Source organism: Stenella coeruleoalba (genome assembly GCF_951394435.1).
Source record: "Stenella coeruleoalba genome assembly, chromosome: 20".
In the NCBI taxonomy this organism is placed as follows: Eukaryota; Metazoa; Chordata; class Mammalia; order Artiodactyla; family Delphinidae; genus Stenella; species Stenella coeruleoalba.
Window position 1 is genome coordinate 5,191,760 of NC_137166.1, and position 20,902 is coordinate 5,212,661.

Below are 20,902 nucleotides of genomic sequence, written 5' to 3' on the forward strand. Positions count from 1 at the left end.
TTAACTGTTTCTACTGCTTCTGTATCCCCAGTGCCTAAAAAGGGGCCTGGCATATTTTAGGTGTTCATTAAACATTTGTGGAATGAATGAAAAATTCAACGATTAAAGAAGTGGCTTGGGCTTCCCTGGTGGCACAGTGGTTGAGAGTCCGCCTGCCGATGCAGGGGACACGGGTTCGTGCCCCGGTCTGGGAGGATCCCACATGCCGCGGAGCGGCTGGGCCTGTGAGCCATGGCCGCTGAGCCTGCGCATCCGGAGCCTGTGCTCCGCGACGTGTGAGGCCACAACAGTGAGAGGCCCGCGTACCGCAAAAAAAAAAAAAAAAAAAAAAGAGGTGGCTTATCTCATCCTAACCCAAATCCAGAGGCCCCATTTCACACATGCAGCCCTCACCTGGGAGACCAAGGCTGTTAAAAGTCGGCTACATAAAGTCTGATCTTATCCTGAGATTCCTGCCGACACCATTAGACTATACAAGGAAAACTCTGAATTAAACATATTAGGAGAACTGTAGTTTAGAGTCTCATCACTTGAAAACAAAGCTTCACGATCCTTTTGGAAATCAAACTGGGAGGAGAGATGAAGCACATTTCTTGAATTAGTTACAAGATTCTCTGTCTGCGGTTTCATTACCTGTGTTAGTGCTAGTGATAAGCCCTTCACGAGTGTGCAAGGTTGGTGATTGACAGATAGAGATAATAAAATACATCAGCTATTTTCCCTGACTTCTGTTGCGATCCTGAAGTATGTGGCCTTCTCAATCAATGCTATATTGGTAGCTTCTGTAGCAACCCTCATCTAATTCAAATGCCTTTATTAAAAAAAAAAGAAAAACGAGCTAAGCAGATTTAACAGCTTAGAAGACACAGCGAGAAACAATATTAACATTTCTCAGTATTTTCTTTATTGGTTCTGAGAATTAATTTCTTAGGCTGCAAAGAGTGACCATCATAATTATACTAAAATATAACCAATTTGAAACCATGTTGTCAATAATGAAAGTCTGGCCCATGACCAGTTTATAACAACATAGATGGACGTTGAAAAGGTGGGTACGTTGTAAAATAACCTTTCAACTGTTTTTCCAAACGGTCAGATGTTTCAGAGTAACCAAATCGAGCACCTCTAATTTAGGTTAATAATGAAAATCTTCCATCTCTGGATCACTATAAAAGCCAGTATTCTATTTTTAGCCACTGAAGCTGTTTAATCTTTAAAGATTCAGTTGTTTAATTTATTAGACCTTGTTTCCCACTGCCATCTTCATAACAGAAAATCTGATTGCTAAAAATAAGAGTCAGCTGTCTTAATATGTTTACATAAATAATTAAAAATTCTACAGCAGAGTATGCAATACGATGTATTGCCACCATAAACTTCCAATGGAAGGATGTCACTTTAATTAAAAATTACAAAGGTGCCACTGTAAACAATTCATTTACATTTCAAGCTCTGTGTTGACTCAAGAGAGGAATAACTCATTAAAAAAAAAAACAAACCGCAATGACCTCAGCCCAAATCCTATTACTGAGGTCAGTAGCCACGTTTAATTAAGATGAAGTGTTAATAATATATTTTAGTGGATGGAGGCTCTTTTCATTTCCCCAGGTAGAAATGTTATTATTTGGTCTTTAACTTCTGATTAAAATTTAAAAGGTGGGAGTCACCGCAAATTAAACTCTTAAATCTGGTTTTGAAATCTGGTTTTTTCAAAAGGGGAGTTACAGCCCTCCTTTCTCCTCCCAATAAATGGTGAGCTACTGCACATTCTGAACCTCTGTGTTCCTGAGAAATGACAGTGGTGGCAAAAATCCTAATTTCCAGGGGAACTGATTTTTGCCGTCTGCTTCCAAAGGTCTTAGAAGATACCGAACAAAAGGTCCCATAGCCAGCTGATGACTTTTGCTTGATTTCCTATCATTTTTTTGTGTGTGATTTCCTTTGAATGGGCTCCAATATTAGATTAAATGAGGTGTTAAAGAAAAAGGCTTGATGACTCACAAGAAGACCAGCAAAACCCGAAATTGGGCCTTTTAACAAATCTTTTGGGACTGAATTTTCATCACCACATGTTGCATTCGGTACCAGTTTGAGTCCATGAATGAAGCTACCTTGGAGCTTAAAAGCCTCCAAGTCTAGAGGAGGAAGGGAAGGGAAATGACTTAAAAAGACCCAAAGAAATCAGAACAAAGTAGGCTGTGGTTTTCAGAGTGATGAGGATCTAATCTGGATCTGATTCAGATATTCTGTGTTCAAAGGATGGGTTCAATTTGGATCATGGCTTTGGAAGAAGGGCCGGCGGATGGACCTGACTCCTTAGTGTAACTTTCACAGAACTGGGAAGCCCAGTGAAAGGCCGATCGGTCCTGCTCAGGCTTCCCTCCTGGGATTGGTTTAAAACAAGGCCACATGCAAACATTTCCATGGTTGGTAGACACTAGACAATACCTGAAGATGAAAAATAATAGTAATCACAATGAACCATGTCCGTTTACGCACAAAACGTCTGCACGCAGAAACTCCACTCCAGCTGCTGGCAAACCATGCTATACCTGTTTACTAAGCACTTCCAAAGGCCAAGCGCTGGGCTGTTTTAAGACCTACGACTGGTGCAGCCAATATGGAAAACAGTATGGAGGTTCCCCCAAAAACTAAAAATAGAGTTGCCATATGATCCAGCAATCCCACTCCTGGGCATATACCCAGACAACACTACAATTCAAAAAGATACACGCACCCCTATGTTCACAGCAGCACTGTTCACAATAGCCAGGACATGGAAGCAACCTAAATGTCCGTCCACAGATGAATGGGTAAAGAAGATATTGCACATATATACAATGGAATACTGCTCAGCTATAGAAAGAATGAAATAATGCCATTTGCAGCAACATGGGTGAACCTAGAGATTATCATACTAAGTGAAATGAGTCAGAAAGACAAAGACAAATACCATATGATATTACTCATATGTGGAATCTAAAATATGATACAAATGAACTTATCTACGAAACAAAAACAGACTCACAGACATAGAGAACAGAGTTGTGGCTGCCAAGGCGGAAGGAGGGTGGGGGAGGGATGGATTGGGAGTTTTGGGTTAGCAGATGAAAACTATCATACACAGAATGGATAAACAACAAGGTCCTACTATATAGCACAGGGAATTATATTCAATATCCTGAGATAAACTATAATGGAAAAGAATATGAAAAAGAATGTATATGTATAACTGAAGCACTTTGCTGTACAGCAGAAACTGACACAACATTGTAAATCAACTACACTCCAATAAAATAATAAAAAAAAAGGACCTCTGAGCCTCTAAGAATTTTCTCTGTCCATGGTGGCCTCCTCCCAAGTCATAGCAAATATATTGAAATGTATCCACATTGCAAGTACATTTTTTGCATGTAAAATTTTTGAGATAATTTTTATATCACTACTTTTGCTTTTGGAATTATTTGACTACTGGAAATATTTCACTAATAATCCCCTATGATTTCTCTAGTGCCGACTCAGACATTCTACAATGAGAGATCTACAAACAGTGGGCAAATGTAAAGACATTTTTGCAAATATTAAATTCAACCTGCCAGGACACGGAAGCAAGCTAAATGTCCATCAACAGAGGAATGGATAAAGAAGATGTGGTACATATATACAACGGAATATTACTCAGCCATAAAAAGGAACGAAATTGAGTTATCTGTAGTGAGGTGGATGGACCTAGAGTCTGTCATACAGAGTGAAGTAAGTTAGAAAGAGAAAAACAAATACCATATGCTAATGCATATATATGGAATCTTAAAAAGCGGTACTGATGAACCTAGGGGCAGGGCAGGAATAAAGACGTAGATGTAGAGAATGGACTTGAGGGCACAGGGGGGAAGGGGAAGCTGGGATGAAGTGAGCGAGTAGCACTGACATATATACACTACCAAATGTAAAATGGATGGCTAGTGGGAAGCAGCTGCATAGCACAGGGAGATCAGCTCGTTGCTTTGTGACCACCTAGAGGGGTGGGATAGGGAGGGTGGGAGGGAGGGGATATGGGGATATATGTGTACATATAGCTGATTCACTTTGTTGTACAGCAGAAACTAACACAACACTGTAAAGCAATTATACTCCAATAAAGATGTGAAAAAAAAATTCAACCTGCTAAAGTCATGGTGCTGTGGACACTCGATCTTATTAACTTCAATGTTGCTGTTTTCTTTTCCATCTTTGGAGATGATAGATTATGTGTTCACGTCCTTGACATTTTTGTAGGCTCCTGGAAAGTCTGAAGGTCTTGGTGCTGGGCCTTGGTGCTTCATTAATTAAATGGTACTGATGAGGCCCTTGTGTTTTACCAGGGATGGATATAAACATGATCGTTCCCCTCAGAGAGCCCGAGGTTCAGTGGAAGATGGACCATTAGGTCAGGAATCACAGTAAAGCACGACGAGCATTACACTAGACGTTCAGAAAGCCCTTCGGAGTGCAGTGTGAAGGTCAGGGTAGCCCACCTGCAGAGGCGATGCCTAAACTAACATCAGAAGGACATGCAGCTGTGGGCGAGGCGGTGGCGAGGAAAGCCCCAGGAGTTCACCTCATTTGCGTGTTTTCTTTCCATAAACCGAGGTTCAGAGAGGTTACGTTTTCCTCATCAGCAAAGAGGCAGACTCATGGTTGTGAGAGTTAAATAAGACTTTGGTGACAGTGCTTTTGGTAAGCTTTTATATAAAAATGTTAGGCATCTTAGTCATAGTACCAGCAAAATACATGTGTCCAGGGGTATTGTGGCAATCTTGGCCTAGTTTAGTCTGATGCCCAATTCCCAGGAGGCAGACACCAGCTCAAAGGCATGGGGATAGTGGCACTTCTGGGGAATTCAGGAATTTGTTGATAATCGAGACCATAATGATGCTTGGAAATAAGTAATTTCTGTTGCTTGGCTTTTTCTCCACAGCTGGAGACCACTGGTTGTTACTTCCCAAGGAACAATTTCTTTCTCTCCTTCCTTCCTTTTCCTCTCTCCCTCCCTCTTCTTTCTTTCCTGGGGCATCATCATTTGCAACAAAGCTCTTGCTCTTATGACTATAAGCTCCCCGGAGGCTGTAGGCAGGGATTATTCTCACAAGTGAAAAGACAGCACCCAGCAGTGTTAGGCCCGTAGTAGCCTCTAAATAAATACCAGTAAATGAATTCAGTAAAGGAATGAATGGAAAACTATAATGCTTGTGCTTTTTTCAAGCAGCTGCCTTTGGCAACACAATTATCTATTATTTTGATTGTGTAAAAATCTAATTTCATGGCACGTATTCATCTTTTAAAATTTACCCTGTAGTTTTTAATGACACAGAAAGGTTCAATCCCCAAAGGTGTTCATGGCAGAAACTTCTAGTTGCCTCACAATACCCACTCTTCCTTTCTTCCTTAGTAAAGAATCCCAGTTTTAAAAGTTGGTTGCTATCCAGCTAAATGACCATACTTCCTAGTATTTCTTACAGCTAGGTTTTGGCCATGTGACTAATTTGGGCCAATCAGATGTAAATAGAAATGTGATCGACTTTCAGTAAGACTCCTTAAAATAGAAGAGACTCCCTTCTTCTTTCCCTCTCTCCCAAACTACTGTCTGGAATGCAGATGTGAAGGCAGAAGCATTAGCAACCATAATAAGTGTCCATGAGGAAGAGGGCGCCAGTCTCGAGGTGACTGAACGGCGAGCAGGAAGGGGCCTGGGCCCCTGACAGCTTTGCGGAGCTTCCATCCTAGCCCTGGACTGCCACAGCCGCCCTACACTTATTTTATATGAGGGGGGAAAAAACCCACTTTTATCTTATCTGAGCCACCGTCATTTTGAATTGTCCTTTTATACTGAGCCAAACTTAATCCTCACAGATACAGTGCTGCTAGATGCACACTTGTGGGGTTCCCTGGATGAATGATCCTTTCCCAAAAAAATGCTGAGGAGTAATGGGTAATTTCACATGGGTGGGGACAATATTTTTCCTCAACACGTATCTTATGTATTCACTGTGTGGGCAGAAGTCTCTGCAGCAGAGTTGTTTACTAGAGACCCTGGATAAGATGAGTTCTGTCTGAAAAATGTCTGGAACAGGAATTGCTACTTGGTTGCCTTAATAGAAATCCCCGGATTGGTCAGAGAATGAAATAAGTTCTCTCAGACCATTCAAAATGATTGAGCTGCCGGCTGCATCCCCAGAGGAACCAAAGCAACAGATCTGATGCGACAGTGAGTCCCTGCTTCTCATTTCACTGTTAGAGAATGTTGGGCAAATACAGTCATTTCCATTTTAGCGTAATTATCAGTGAGCTGCTCTTTCTGACAATATTTAGCCAACAACTTCAGGTGCACGAGTCCACTCCTCACTGGAGACACTGAAATGTCATCGAGAAATGCCAGATTCCTGTCTCGTGTACACGGAGGAAGGCTCCACCCTGAAAGCTGAAGCCTGTCTCGTTGTCACTGCAGGTTGAGAGGACAGGGTGTGGGAACCAGCTGTTTTACGACACGTCAACGTTCACATGACCTCGGAGCACAGAAACTTTCTAACCATCAATTCAAATAATAAGGGAAAACAGAAATGTGATTGCCTAGGTAAAGACACAAAGAAATCTTTATATGACAAAAAGCATTAATAACATCAACACATTTGCAAAATATTTTCAGAAAATTCTTCAGAAAATTAATGATGTATTAAACAATTTAGCTACAAGCATGTCCACTGACCTTTTAAAAAGTAATTTCACATAATTGGAAACAGTCTAAATAGCCAACAAGGGAATGAATAAATAAATAAGTATATTCATGTAACAGCATTGTAGAATGCATACTATTCAGTGAGGAAAAATAGTGGCTATTTCTTGATATGGAAAGCTGTTCGCCATATACTGGGAAGTAAAAATGACAGGTTCCAAAACAAAATGGGTGATGTGAGCCAATTTTGAAAATAAAAAAGGGAAATACTCGCACATGTGACTGGAGATATACCTACGCTGTTAAAAGGGGATTTCCTTAGGTGGGACGATTACAGATTTTTAAAATTATCTTCTTTATTCTCAACTGCTTTTTCAAAAGTTTCCTCCATGAGCTATCTTAACTTTATAATAAGGATAAGAAGATACAAGTCATTACAAAGAAGAATTTCATCTGTCACTAGCCGACTGCTGTCCATTTTGATTTGGCTAAGCACAATGCTATGGGCTTTTAAACAGGTTTTAATAACTCAGGCTTTTTAGTGAGAATATTCACTCTGATGCCTGGACACCTCCTGTCTTTAGAGTTACAGGCTTCTCAGAGATCAAGACGCCTTTCACTGATTTTAACATTCCCTGGTGAGATAAAAGAGGGTATGACAGTGGCAGCAGCAGAATCACTGTGCCTGAGATGGGCTTTCCATCACAGAAGACAGGACCAGGAATGAGTTAGAATTAAGGTCCTAAGCTTTATGGGGGCTGGGAGTGGGGAGGAGTTTCCTGTTTTGACAAGGGAAGGAGCCTGTCCTCAGGGAGGAGGTCAAAATGCCTGTCAACTTGGGGGCAGGACCTGAATCAGGCTGGTTGGGGTGGAGCATCTCCTGCAGTGCTAAGATGCCTTGAGGGCCTGGCCAGTCATCTGAGAGGAGATGGGGTTATTGGAGCTGAGGCACAGAGTGTCTTGGAGTGAGATACTGATAGAGATAGAAATGCGGGGAGGGGGAGAGACAGAGACGGAGAGAAAGGAGGCGGGTGGGGGGGGAAGAAGCAGATGGAGGAAAAGGGGAAAAAGGAGGAGGAAAGAGAAGAGAGGAGAGAGAGGAATGGGAGGAAGGAAGGTGCAGAGAATCAGACAGAGAAGAGATGGCCATGAGACATGAGAGAAAGATGGACCCAGAGGGAGGGGGAAGATGCAGATAGAGACAGTGATGGGGAGGGAGGAAGGGCAGAGGGAGACAGAGAGGGAGATAAGGAAGAAATGTACAGAGCAAAGGATAGACCAAGAGTAATCGGCACAGAGAGGGACAAAGGGAGAATGACAATGTGGACACAAAGAGTCACACACGCAGACAGGGACACCTGCATAACCTGCACAACTGCAGAGCCCAACGCCGTGCTATTGCCGGGAGTCAAGACAGGGGCAGATGGCGCTGGCAGCATCTTTTTGCATGTGCCTTTATCAGCTGAACTCAGAGCTCTCCTTGAGATAAAAATAGGAGTTCTCAGTTCCTCCCTTTTCCAATGCCTGCTCCCCAAAGAATCATTAAGACAACACCACCACCACCACTCACAAGGTCATCGTGTCTTTCTGAGAGTTCCGGGGAGCCAAGTGCGGTTTATTAGAAAACCAGGTCCCAGCCTGGCCCCTCCCCTCAGCCCTGCACAGCCTCTGCACACACAGCCCATCGGGGACAGTGCTTCTCGTGTACAGGATCAAAGGCTGCAGATAATTAATGAGCCTTTTCTCCCTGAAGAGCTCCTGGGACAACAGCTCAATGTGTCAGGGATGTTATCCCTGCCTTTGATGGGCTCAGAACCAGCACCAGGAGAGGAAGGGCGGAGGGGAGGGGAGAGGGAAGGGGCAGAGGGAGATCCAGTCAGTGCCAGGCTGAGAGAGGGCCACTTCTGGGCAACTCTGGATCCCAGCAGGAAGGAATGTGTCTGAGGAGTCAGGCCAGAGAGAGAAATGTGCATCACACACACATACGTGCACATGCACATACATACATACACACGTATTTATTTTGCTTCAATGCTGGAAAAGTGATTTGTCCAGACACTGCTCAGCCAGACCCATTTGTAAATGTTACAGCTCTTAGGCAAACGGCCACAGAAACACCTCAGCTGTATTTTCTGAGGGGACTCGTGACATTGAAATTGGCCACCAGTGGCTCTCCGTGGTCCCTGATGACTCAGCATCCATTCCCACCTTCTGGGAAGAGCCTTCTGCATTCTTACGGGAAACCACCAGCCCAGTACATTATGGTTGGATGCTGGGTCCACGGTGGGCCCACGCACCAGGACTAGCCCCGGGGACAACCCATCCTCCTGCCATTCTGGGTCAGAGACAGGTGTGTGTGCAAGTTGGCTCAGTGAGACGCAAACCTGGCCCTTGGGCAAGTATTGATACTACTGGTCAGGAAGGATCTCTTTCTGCTGGTAGGACTGGCATTGCTGGAGGCCTTGACTCTCTACAGCCATACAGATATGGCTGAGGACGAAGCCAACCCAGGCAAGTGCAGAGTCAAGAGGTGGGGAAAGAACATATTCTGAGCACCTGAATTCTCATGCTGGACGTCCTCGTCCTCATTTTCAGTTTTGTGAGCCAGTACATGCATTTTTGGCAAAAGTCTGAGATGGGTCCTGGCCACTCGTGACTGAGGGTCACAGCTGTAATGAGCAACTGTAGAAACAGGAAGCTCTTCAGAGCTTTCTATGCTCCTGCTTTTTTTTTTTTTTTTTTGCGGTATGCGGGCCTCTCACTGTTGTGGCCTCTCCCGTTGCGGAGCACAGGCTCCAGACACACAGGCTCAGCGGCCATAGCTTACGGGCCCAGCCGCTCCGCGGCATGTGGGATCTTCCCGGACCCGGGCACGAACCCGTGTCCCCTGCATCGGCAGGCGGACTCTCAACCACTGTGCCACCAGGGAAGCCCTATGATCCTGCTTTTTACCACCAAGTCTCACATCTCGTAATTTACAAATCGCTTTCTCTGATCTCCTTTTCTCACAGTGGGCGCCACTGATGCTGCACCCGAGATGGAATGGAGGAGCACCGTCACCCGGTTCCAGCAGCCGGTCTTTGTTCTCCAGGGCGCAGATCCTGGCTTGGGGCCCCTCAATGTCTTCTTGGCTCTTGCCAGTCACGCGCTCCCTCTCCAGGCTCCTGTCTCCCGACTCAGTTTGCCGGGGCTGCTATCCGTGGCCGCTTGCCATGTTCCAAGCACCACACTCCACTTGCCAGATGGGATTTCCTGCCTCCTTCTCAATTAGCTGCCTGCCGTGGGGGTGAAGAGGGGCAGCCACATCTGGGAACATCATCTCTCTTGCCTGTCAAGATGCCCTGAGTCGGGGGTGCATGGTTCCAGCTCAGGTAAAGTGGACTCGCCGCTGGGCATGTGAACCGTGAGCTGAGTGACACAAGAGTGGACAGTGGCTGGAGGTGGGTCACTCTCCCTGTGAGGTCCTGCAGTGCCAGCCCATCAGGGCCCATTACCTAGAGACTCAACAATGCCCAAATTCCTGTGCTATCTTGGCCCAGTTCTAAACATATTCTTCAATTCTATAAACTACTCAACATCACTAATCATCAGAAATGCAAATCAAAACCACAATGAGATGCTATCTCACACCTGTCAGGATGGCCATCATCAGAAAGACCACAAGTAATACATTCTTAAGAGGGTATGGAAAAAAGGGAACCTTTGTACACTGTGAGTGGGAATATAAATTGGTACAGCCACTATGGAGAACAGTGTGGAGTTCCTCAAAAAAATAAAAATAGAACCATTATACGATCCAGCAATTCCACTCCTGGGCATACATCCAAAAAAAAGAACACACTAATTTGAAAAGATACATGCACCCCAATGTTCATAGCAGCACTATTTACAATAGCCAAGATACGGAAGCAAATTAAGTGCCCATCCACAGATGAACAAATAAAGAAGATGTTTTATATATATATATATACACACACACACACACACACACACACACACACACACACACATACACACACACACACACACACACATGATGGAATATTACTCAGCCATTAAAAAGAATGAAAATCTACCCTTTACAACAACGTGGACGGACCTAGAGAACATTATGCTTAGTGAAATTAGAGAAGACAAATACTTTATGTTATCACTTACATGTGGAATCTAAAAAAAAGAAAACAAAGAGGTGTATATAAGAAACAGAAACAGACTCACAGGTATAGAGAAAAAATTAGTGGTTACCAGTTGGGAAAAATTCTATAAACTGTGTGTAGAATCTCCCAGCAAATTCTCCCTTTTGCCTAAGTCATCCAGAGCTGGTCTTAAACAAAGAACTCTGAGAGACCCAACTCTTCCACTGTCTGTCCCACCTAAGTAGTACCTCTATTCCCAGATCCCGACACCTGCCTCAGCCTCTCCCCATCACATTAACACTGTCATGTCTGGCAGCATCCCAAGTTACCCAACAAAGGCACAGCCTCAGGCTTAGCAACATCAACCCCATTTAAATCCATTTCCTATCCACCCTGGAGTCACCTCTTTGTAGAAGTGCAAATCAACACTTAAGCTCCCCTAAAGACATCCTAAATTTGTACAACTACCTTACAGTCTGTTAACCTACAGGTTTCCAGATCTAAGTACTTAAGGAAAGCTTTCTCTTTGATGTTTAAATTGTATGTTTCCTTTGCCAGATACTGAGCAGGAAAAGGGGAAAAAAAGGAGAAAAGGAAAAAAAAGAATGGCTACTTCAGATGTACATTACTACAGGATTTGGTATTATTTTGTACTTTTATCTAGTTTGTCTGGCATTTCAGAAAGTTTTGTTGTAAAAATAAATCCCCCTTTTGGGTTGGAAAATAACTTCTGCTACCTTGCTCCACGGTCCTGTGGCTGACGCGGAGATAGCGGCGCATTTTCAGGTGTTTCAAATCAGGAAAATAAGACATGTTCATTTGAAGTGCGTCTAATACTTGGTTATCGGTACCTCGTATGAAGAGATTAGATTTTGGAAGAGGAAGATTAATTACTTTCTTTAGCGGAGACAAGCGCGCATTTGGACCTGCGTGTCAACGTGTTTACTGTGAAACGTCGCACCAGCGAGGGCATCTCATCTCCACTAGCATGAGATGCACTGTAGATAATGACCATTTAATTAAATCTCATTATGAAAACCCCTTCTTCTGAAGTACTGGACAGAGCTTAAGAAATGAACACTGAAAATTTGAACTTCTTTTTGGCCTGCCAATCATCAGCGGAAAACCCAACCCCGATGGTCCATTTCTAAGTACCAGGCAATGTCTACTCCTTTCCCTTCTGACAGTTCAGAGTCCAGAGCACTTAGCAGAGAGCATGGACTTTGCAGACTGTACTGCAATGATTGCATCCTAATCTCTTCCACTACTGGGCAGTGTAAGCTGGGCAGTCTTGAGCAAGTTACTGAACCTCTCTGAACTCCTAATACCCTTAACTGTACATGGAGTTAGCGTTTCTCATCACGTTGTGGCAGCTGATAAAGTAGGTGTCTGAGATGCAAGGGGCCATATGTGGCGGCTCCTTTCTCTGTCCCTTCCACACTGTGCTTGGCACCAGCAGACCCCTCTGGACATTTGAGAACACAGCCCTGGAGCTACTCTCCTCCCGGGCTAGTCTATTGCCAGGAATCAGGTGCAGGGGCAACATCCGCACCTAGTAAGCCTGGTCCCCTGGTGCCACCAGCCGCCAGCTCTTCATTATGACACAAACCTCCTGCTCACCCAGATCATTAACAAGTTTAATTTAATGGTAGTTTGTTCCTGACAACACAGACCCTGCAACCAGAAAAGAAAAGCCATTGCTGCCCGCCTCCCTCCCGTCTCAGGTTACCCAGCCGCCCACTCACCTGATGGTCTGATGCTGCAGGGAATCAGGGTCTGTGGCATTCACCGTCAACAGCACGCTGCCCACGGAGATGTGCTCTTGCTTGGTCACCATCATGGGGTCTGGGTGGAAAACCGGACCCTCATTGACATCCAGGACGGTGATGTGGACGGTTGCTGTGGAGCTGGGGCCGTAGGAGACGTCGGGCACCAGCGGGTCCTCGTTTTCCACTTTGATCAGCAGGGTGTGAAAGGCAGAAATCTCATAGTCCAGAGGCTGAAAGGCAGAGAGAAGGGCTCAGCACGCGGGTCTGCCACAAAGGGCAGGTGCTTTTGCACAAAGGCCTCTGACAGTCCCCGAGCTGTGTGGACACTCAGGGGTGGATCCAGGTCCTGTGGGCTAAGAAGCTTGATGCAATTTGGGGTACTCTTTAAGAAAAAGAGTATGAAACATACAGATACAAAATTAGGTATGGAAGTTGTTCCTTTTTTCAGATTGAGAAATAACTTACAACAATTACATGAGTCTCAGACACCTGGATCCTTTGTTGTGAGATCTCTTTAGGTGACTCCCTGGCAGCGCTGACATTAAAAGCCTTCCCACCGGTAGCCTGTGACCTCACAACTCCGGCACTCATGGGGGCTCCAGGGGGTGCACATTCTTCCAGTAGGGTGTCATGTAGAGAAGAGGATTCGGGAGGCTGACACACAAGGGGTTAAGCTGCATGGCCCTTCCCCACCTGAAGGCACTGGAAAACATGGGGGGGGGGATTTTTATTTGTCCCCATGACTCGGCAGCTCTGTGGCCATTTTCTGGGCAGGGGACAGTGATGCCAGATACATGGCCATGCCTGGGACAGTCCCACATATGGCAGACTGTCCCACCAATGAGCAACCCTGCTGAGGCCCTTTCCAGGTGATTCTGTAAAGGGGCTGATGGTAACCGCCTCCCTTGCTGCTGTGTAGACTAAATCAGAGGATATTAAGGAAAGCCCATTGTAGACATTATTAATATGATGCCCTGTCCCTTACAGAAGGTCATGGACGACATTCACTCGGTCACTTCCTTTCTAAACCATGAGATGCAGTGATGGTGACATTTCCTGTCGATGGGGGTGTGTGTGAGGAGACATTTAGGTGAGATAAGGACACACTGCTTATTTCAAGCTATTTTCCTAATGTTTCCTGGGAAAACAAGTAGCTAACTCATCAGACCCATGACATAATGGATATTCTTGCTGGGAGGACGAGACTAAAGTGAGTACAGGGAGGTGATTCACACTCAACCAGAAGGAAGGAAACGGCAGCACACGTCATAAGGGATCCGGGAATGTGGCATCAGAGGTGAGAATGGCGAAGCTGGGGAAAGGGCCGGGTGCAGGGGGTAGAATCTGGAATCGGGCAGGTTTAGTTGGGAGAGCTTTAGGCAAAATTACATTCTCTCTCATGATAATTACAGCTAACACGCACGCCCCGCACTCCACACCTGTGAAAGTGCACCCGCACAAACACACATGCATATATATATGCAGAGGCAAACACACACACACACACACACACTGGAAGTACTGACCGCGGAAGTGCTTCCTGGCTGTAATAGGACCGCCCCTCCCGCCCTCACCTAGAGCAACTCCCAACAGGGTCAGTATTAAGATTTTAAGAGCTGACAGATACCAGGCTGTTGGTACCTAGGAGCTGCCCAGTTATATTGTGGTTCCATCCCTGGAACACAAGAATAATTTACCACTTCATCCTCCTTTCTAACATAGATCTCTGTCCTTCCCAAGTCAAGCCCCAAATCTGCAACCCCAGTGAAATAAAGTCCAAACATGGGCCAGGGAGCTGCCATGCTTGGAAAGCAGAGTTATTCATCCTAATGAGGACACTGAAGGGACTGGAGCCTTGGGCTTGCTGGGTAGTGACAGTCTGCCGGGCAGCATCCTGAGCAGGACGGACACACAGAGCGTCCACCTCTCCTGAGAACCTTCTCGACCGCACCCCAGCACGGGCAGACCCAGCCAGCCAACCCGAGGCCCGAGGGTTTCTTTTATACCAACTCCCAGGAACACACCATCTTCCTGGAAGTAAAGTTAAGGACAGCATGCTGCGACTATGAAATCCTGAATCTAGCCCAACTGGATTTTCTACCACGATGCAAATGCCGGCAGGGTGGGGTTTTACTGAGCTTCCTAGCTCTGCAGGGCTCTTAACAGGCAGCAGATGCGAGGCCAGCAGGGTGAGCAGCAGCAGGACAGCGTGGCGCAGCCGGGGCAGCGGAGAAGGGTCAGGGCCCCGACAGCAACGGGAATTTTAACATTTGTCTCCTAAGGCTGTGGGGACAAAGCACTAGGTGGCTTAATACAAAGCTTAATACAAAGAAATGAACTGTCCCACAGTCCTGGAGACTTGAAGTCCAAAATCAAGATGTTGGCAGGGCCACGTTCCCTCTGAAAGCTCTAGGGGAGCCCTCCCTGCCTGTCCCAGCTTCGGGCGTTCCCTGGCTGGCAGCGTGTGAGTCCGACCCCTGTCTCCATCATCACCTGGCCTTCTTCCTGTGTGTCTCTGTCTTCACACGGCTGCCTCCTCATAAGGACACCAGTCATCTTGGATTGGGGGCCCATCCTACTCTATTATGCCCTCATCTTAACTCACTACACCTGCACTGGTCCTATTTCCAAATAAGCCCACATTCACAGGTTCTGGGGGTTATGACTTTAATGTCTTTTTGGGGGGAGGCACAATTTAACCCATGAGTGGGGTACCCACAGCTCCCCCCATTCACACACATGTCTTATAATATATTTACATATTATGTATAAATATACATACAATATTTGATCTGCATCACAACCTCTCATTACTTTTCATGACATAATCCATCTCTCATTGTGCACCGACTGTGTGCTAGGAGGGCCCCGTGTGCATCATCTCACCTAATCCTCACCTTACCCTCATAATAGTAGGTGATTTTAGACCCTTTTTACAGATGAGGAAACAGGTTCCGAGAGGTTAAGTAACTTGGTCAAAGTCACACAGCTAACAAGTGGCACAGAGCCGAGATGCGACACAGGGAGTCTGATGAGAGAGTCTGAGCTGATAACAATAAACTGCTTTTGGTACAGGGTGGTATTTCCACAAGTAATGCTGATGGGGACTCAGCCCTCTCTGTCCTGCCTTGGGACACTTCATTCATACCAGGAAGCAATGCAGCTTAGTAGTAGAAAGCGCTATTTGCTCCCAGAGCCAGAGGGGAGGGGATCAAGTCCTGGCCATAAGAACTTTAATGAATAACTTACTGGACCACAGGCACATCAGCTTTCTCATTAGTAAAGTCCTAGTACCAAGGATTGTAGTAAGATCAGAGGAGATGATGCATGCTGGCCTGGAGTTGGATACAATAACAAGAGGCTGTTAAGACAGTGAGGAAGAGGAATATGGGGTAGAAACAGCTGGAAGAGCCACTGCCCTCCTGCCTTGCCTCTTCAGGTATGTTCGAGGCTGACATGCCTCAGCAGAATGCTGGCTTCTGAGGAATGCAGATGTGAGTAGTGGCACAGAGAGAGGGAAGGAGAGAGAGAGAGAGTCCAGCCTTTTCCAGAGAGGAGGACCTCTGCAGTGCTTAATTCCGTTTGCACAAAGCTGGGTGTAATGACACCAGTGGGGCGATGCCCAGGGCCAGTCTACCAGAAGCTGATGGAACATGGGTCTCTGCTCCCACCCCTTAGGAGGCCTGCCCTGGGTCATGCTGCATTAAGAAGCCCTCCATTGTCTCGGGCATATGACCTGATTAACGTGATTTGTTTGGTGTCGGGTCTCTGTGTCAGGGACGGGAGGAAATTGAAAACACTTCCAATAAAGTTACAGAGATGCAATTTGACTAATATTTCATCAAGTGTCAAAAGAGGGTGTGGACCACTGTTCTGAAGGATTTCAAGGCTGGAAAAGCTGGCTCTCATGGGAAGGGTAAAGAATCTGGGGTTTGTTGTCCAGAGGAGAGAGGCTTTGGAAGTGACCCGACAGTAAGTTGTAAGCCTGTGACAGGTTTGGGGATCAAGGATGCCTGCTTTCTCAATGCTTCCTTCTCCTCTGAGGACAAAAGAGAGAACAGACGTAAAATGCAGGGTGGATTATATTCAGCTGAAAGAGTAACTCTTTGACAGTTTGGAATAGGTTTACACGGCAACTAAGGGTGTTCCTGACTAGAAGGTTTTAAAGAGGACACGGCTACTCATTTGGCAGAATTGTTAGGATTCGGTCCTGTAGGGAGGAAGGACTCCCCCAGAAACCACACAGTCCTGAGACCTCCTCTAGTTCTCCCGTATGCCGACTGCTAACTGGGTAGGGCAGAGCTGCTTGTGGTTGGGCTGCAGCATGGCCATGTCCACCCACCTCTCATTGCAGAGGCCCCAGAGGAAAGATTCAGACTTTCCAGCCTTCCTTGCAGCTGAGGGTGGGCACGTGTTATCCGGTCAGTGACACATCATTGGAAATTGTCTGGAGGACCCACGGAAAACACATTTTTTCCCCTAATGAGAAGAGAGGGGCCCATGAGGGCACATATACTCTCGCTCATGTGCCTGGCGGCCTCCTTGCTTCCTGCAGGAAGGAAGACGTGATGCCCGGGCCTTTGACAGCCATTTTATGCCCATGAGGAAAACATCAGAAACATCTGTGGTGCCACCTGCTGGCTCTCGGACACCTTGAGCTGCCAGCCAATCCTGGATTGGCCTACCTTCATCTAGTTATGAAGACCATGAAATTCTCCTGACTATTTAAGCCACTATCAGCCTGGCATTTGGTTACGTACAACTGAAAGCATTCCTAGCTACTGCACTGGGTTGCTAGCAAGGTGGAGAGCCCAGGGAGCATGGTCAGGCCAGCCTCCAGAAGGCTATCCTGGGGCTTGAACTCAGGCGCACTGAGAAGCAGAGAAAGCTCAAGGCCCTTTATACAAATTCATGCGGCAGGCAGCCAAAGAGGGGAGGCCTCCATCCCAATTCTGAAGCAAAGGGAGTCCACTTGCTAGTAAAATGGAGGCCCAGGGAGGGCCCCAGGCTCTGTGGGCACCTCCTCCCCAGGAATTGCAGGTGGAAATTCCTTGTCCTACGGCAGTGCTTGTCCACAGGCTGTGCTCTCCTGGGGCAACTCTCCCTCCTGTTCTGACCCTGCAGGTGTGGGGCAGGCCCAGGAACTTGCATTTCAGCTAGCATTCCAGGTGACTCTTCTAAATGCTAACGTTTAAGACTCACAGCATTGTGGGCCAAAGCGGGAGTGTGGGGAGAGGAGGACACTCTTTTCCAGTCTAGCTTTGCTTGTATTTTATTTTCCTCAAGCTGTAGCAAACACAGGCCGGGAGAACGGTGCTCCTGCAGGGTTTATGGTGGGGATGTATATTGACCCAAGCTTTGTCTTCCAGCTGCAGGTTTGGAAAATTGCCTGATGCCTTCTATAGATACAGGGCTAGCCTCAGAGAACAGCCAGTGGCTATGTTTTATTTTTTTTACGACTTTCACAGCTTTGAAACTATAGCACTGAATGTAGGAGGGCAGTGCCAGGATCTCCTGGGAGTCCTGGCAAGGGAAGAAGAATTGGGAAGACCCAGAGGCTGCTCTTTTCAGGGAGACGTTTGGGGCTCAGTTCAGACGAGGTTCTGAAAAGGACAGGGAGAAACCTAGACCCCTCATCCTCTGGAGAAAGCCGGAAACTTCTCTGAGATCTGCCATTCTCAGTGGCTCCGGGTTCTGCCCCCAGGGACGTTGTGGAACTTTGTTGGTGTGAACGTTTATATGGCCCTGCAGCTAGGCTGAATACTGACCCCACCTCCCAATATGTCCATGTTCGAATCCCGGGAACGTGCGTTACCTTACATGGCAAAAGGGACTTTGCAGATGTGATTAAGCTGAGGACCCTGAGCTGGGTAGAAGATTCTGGATTATCCAGGTGGGCCCAATGGAACCACAAAGGTCCTTAAAAGAGGGAGGCAGGTGGGCTTCCCTGGTGGCACAGTAGTTAAGAATCCGCCTGCCAGTGCAGGGGACATGGGTTCGAGCCCTGGTCTGGGAAGATCCCACATGCCGCGAAGCAACTAAGCCCGTGCGCCACAACTACTGAGCCCGCATGCCTAGAGCCTGCGAGCCACAACTACTGAGCCCATGTGCCACAACTACTGAAGCCTACGTGCCTAGAGCCCATGCTCTGCAACGAGAAGCCACTGCAATGAGAAGCCTGCACACCGCAATGAAGAGTTGCCCCCGCTCGCCGCAACTAGAGAAAGCCCATGCGCAGCAACGAATACCCAATGCAGTCATAAATAAATAAACAAATAAATAAATAAAATTAAAGAACACTGCACAAAAAAAAAAAAGGAGGGAGGCAGGAAGTCAAAGTAGGTGTGACAATGGAAGCAGAGGGTCAAAGTCAGAGAGAGATAAGATGCTGGGTTGCTGCTTTGAAGATACAGGAAGGGGCCATGAGCCAAGGAATGCATGCAGGCGACCTCCAGAAGCTGGAAAAGACGAGGAAGTCAATTCTCCCCCGGAGCCTCCAGAAGGAACCAGCCCCACCGACTGTAGCCCTGTGAAACTGATTTTGGACTTCCGGCCTCCAGAACTGTAAAAGACTAAATGTGCGTTGTTTGAAGCTCCCACGTCTGTGGTCATTTGTTACAGCAGCCCCAGGAAACAAACACAGGCACCATGTGCCAATCACATATTAGCTTGTGAACTCCTCACAACAACCTGGAGCGGTGGGTTGTACCATCATCCTCATTTTACAGATGAGGAAACCGAGGCCCAGAAAACAATTAAGCATCTTGGCCAACGGCACACAGGAAGTAGGTAACAACGTTCCTGCTCGGTCCACTAATACGATTACTATAAACACGACTGCTCCCTGCTTTCCAGGCAAATTGCTGCACCCACCAGAAAAGAAGCTGTGTTCCGATGGACGTTCTGGTCTGGCAGCAGCTCTCCCAGAACCTCCCAGATCCCTTCCTTCAGGACACGGGGACCACCAGCCTCACATGCTCTGCTGCCACCCCCCTCCTTCCCAAATTTCTGAGCCCTCCCGTTACACTGTTGTCACTTTCCTTCTCGGCCCCCCTGTAGCAGAGAGAGGTCAGCTTGCTGGGCAGCAGTGCTCACAGGCGGTTTCACACGGAGAAGCATCCCGTGTGTGTAATTATATGCTGTGTTTGACAGTAACTGAGACTCTACTAAGAAAGGTTAAGAAGAACTGTAATAATGCACAATCTGACCATGGGTCTTTAGAAAACCTTCACAGGTCCCATTTTTGCATATCTTTGATAATTCATTATCAAGTATATGAAGAATCTCATTTAAAAATTAAGTTTTTTTTTTTTAAGGTTACAAGGAAGTTTAGGTTTTCCAGAACCTGTAGAACAACTTGGTTTTATAGCCATGAGAGTACAAGCACACCCCTAAGCTGAAGACTTTTCCCATTTTAATTCCAGGAGGAGGAGACAGCGGCTGGTCTATCCTCGACCTGGGGCCCTGGGTGCTTGGGCGAGGAGGGAGGGGCAGTCGGAAGCACCCTTACTTTGACGACGGAGAGCATCCCCTCGTTGGTTTGCGGGTTGGTGTGGATCTCGAAGCTCTGCCCAGGGTTCCCGTTGATGATGGTGTAGGCGGCCCTCCACGCGCCTGTGGTAGGATCGTCCTTGTCTTCAACTGTCAAGTTGACAATAACTCCCACGGCTCCTTCCTCGACTGTGGCTTGAAACTGCAAACAAAGCAGACCGTTACTGTCACTATTTTGGGGAAAAAAAAATCATAGTGAAGACCACTGATGGCACTCTGACCATATGCCTGGTATTGGGCACATTACCCACACCATCTCATTAAATAATAAAGACTAACAGAGGAAGATCACGAAGCTGTGTGTGCCAACAGATGCCATGCTTCAGGTTCTCTCAGCCTTATGCGGGACCATGAGGCTGAATTCTCTCCTACAGGATGTGGGCAGAAGTGATGTTTGCCGGGGCTGGCCTGGGTTCACCTGGGCGGAGGGTTAAGAGAACAGCTGTGCCTCTTCTCTGGGCCCCTTTCCTTCTATCTACCTGGATGCAGACAACCAGGAGACCCAAGGGGAAGGTGGAGCCACAAGAGGGAATGAGCTTGGGTACCTGAGTCACCACATGGAGGTGGGTGGGAGCCCATCCCGAACTGTTGTTGAATGAGAAACAAACTTGCATTGAGTTTGAGCCTTTATCCATTTTTGTTTGAATTTGTTTTTGTAGCCTTGTTACTGAATGCAAATCTGTGCCCAACGCACAGTGGGGCCAAACAATACCGAAACGTCAGAGTTTGGAGCAGAG

The 20,902-nt window shown here is 46.7% G+C and overlaps 1 protein-coding gene across 4 annotated transcripts in view; it reads right to left on the reverse strand.

Moving 5' to 3' along the window:
• The window catches only part of CDH13 (cadherin 13), a 1,005,991-nt gene that overhangs the window by 82,559 nt on the left and 902,530 nt on the right, over positions 1 to 20,902 (reverse strand). For all 4 annotated transcript variants that reach the window (XM_079906234.1, XM_079906233.1, XM_079906235.1 and 1 more), the window contains 2 exons: positions 20,125 to 20,307; positions 12,591 to 12,844 (listed from right to left, as the gene is read on the reverse strand). In XM_079906234.1, coding sequence (XP_079762360.1) covers positions 12,591 to 12,844; positions 20,125 to 20,307 — 437 coding nt within the window. The remainder of the gene's footprint in view (positions 1 to 12,590; positions 12,845 to 20,124; positions 20,308 to 20,902) is intronic.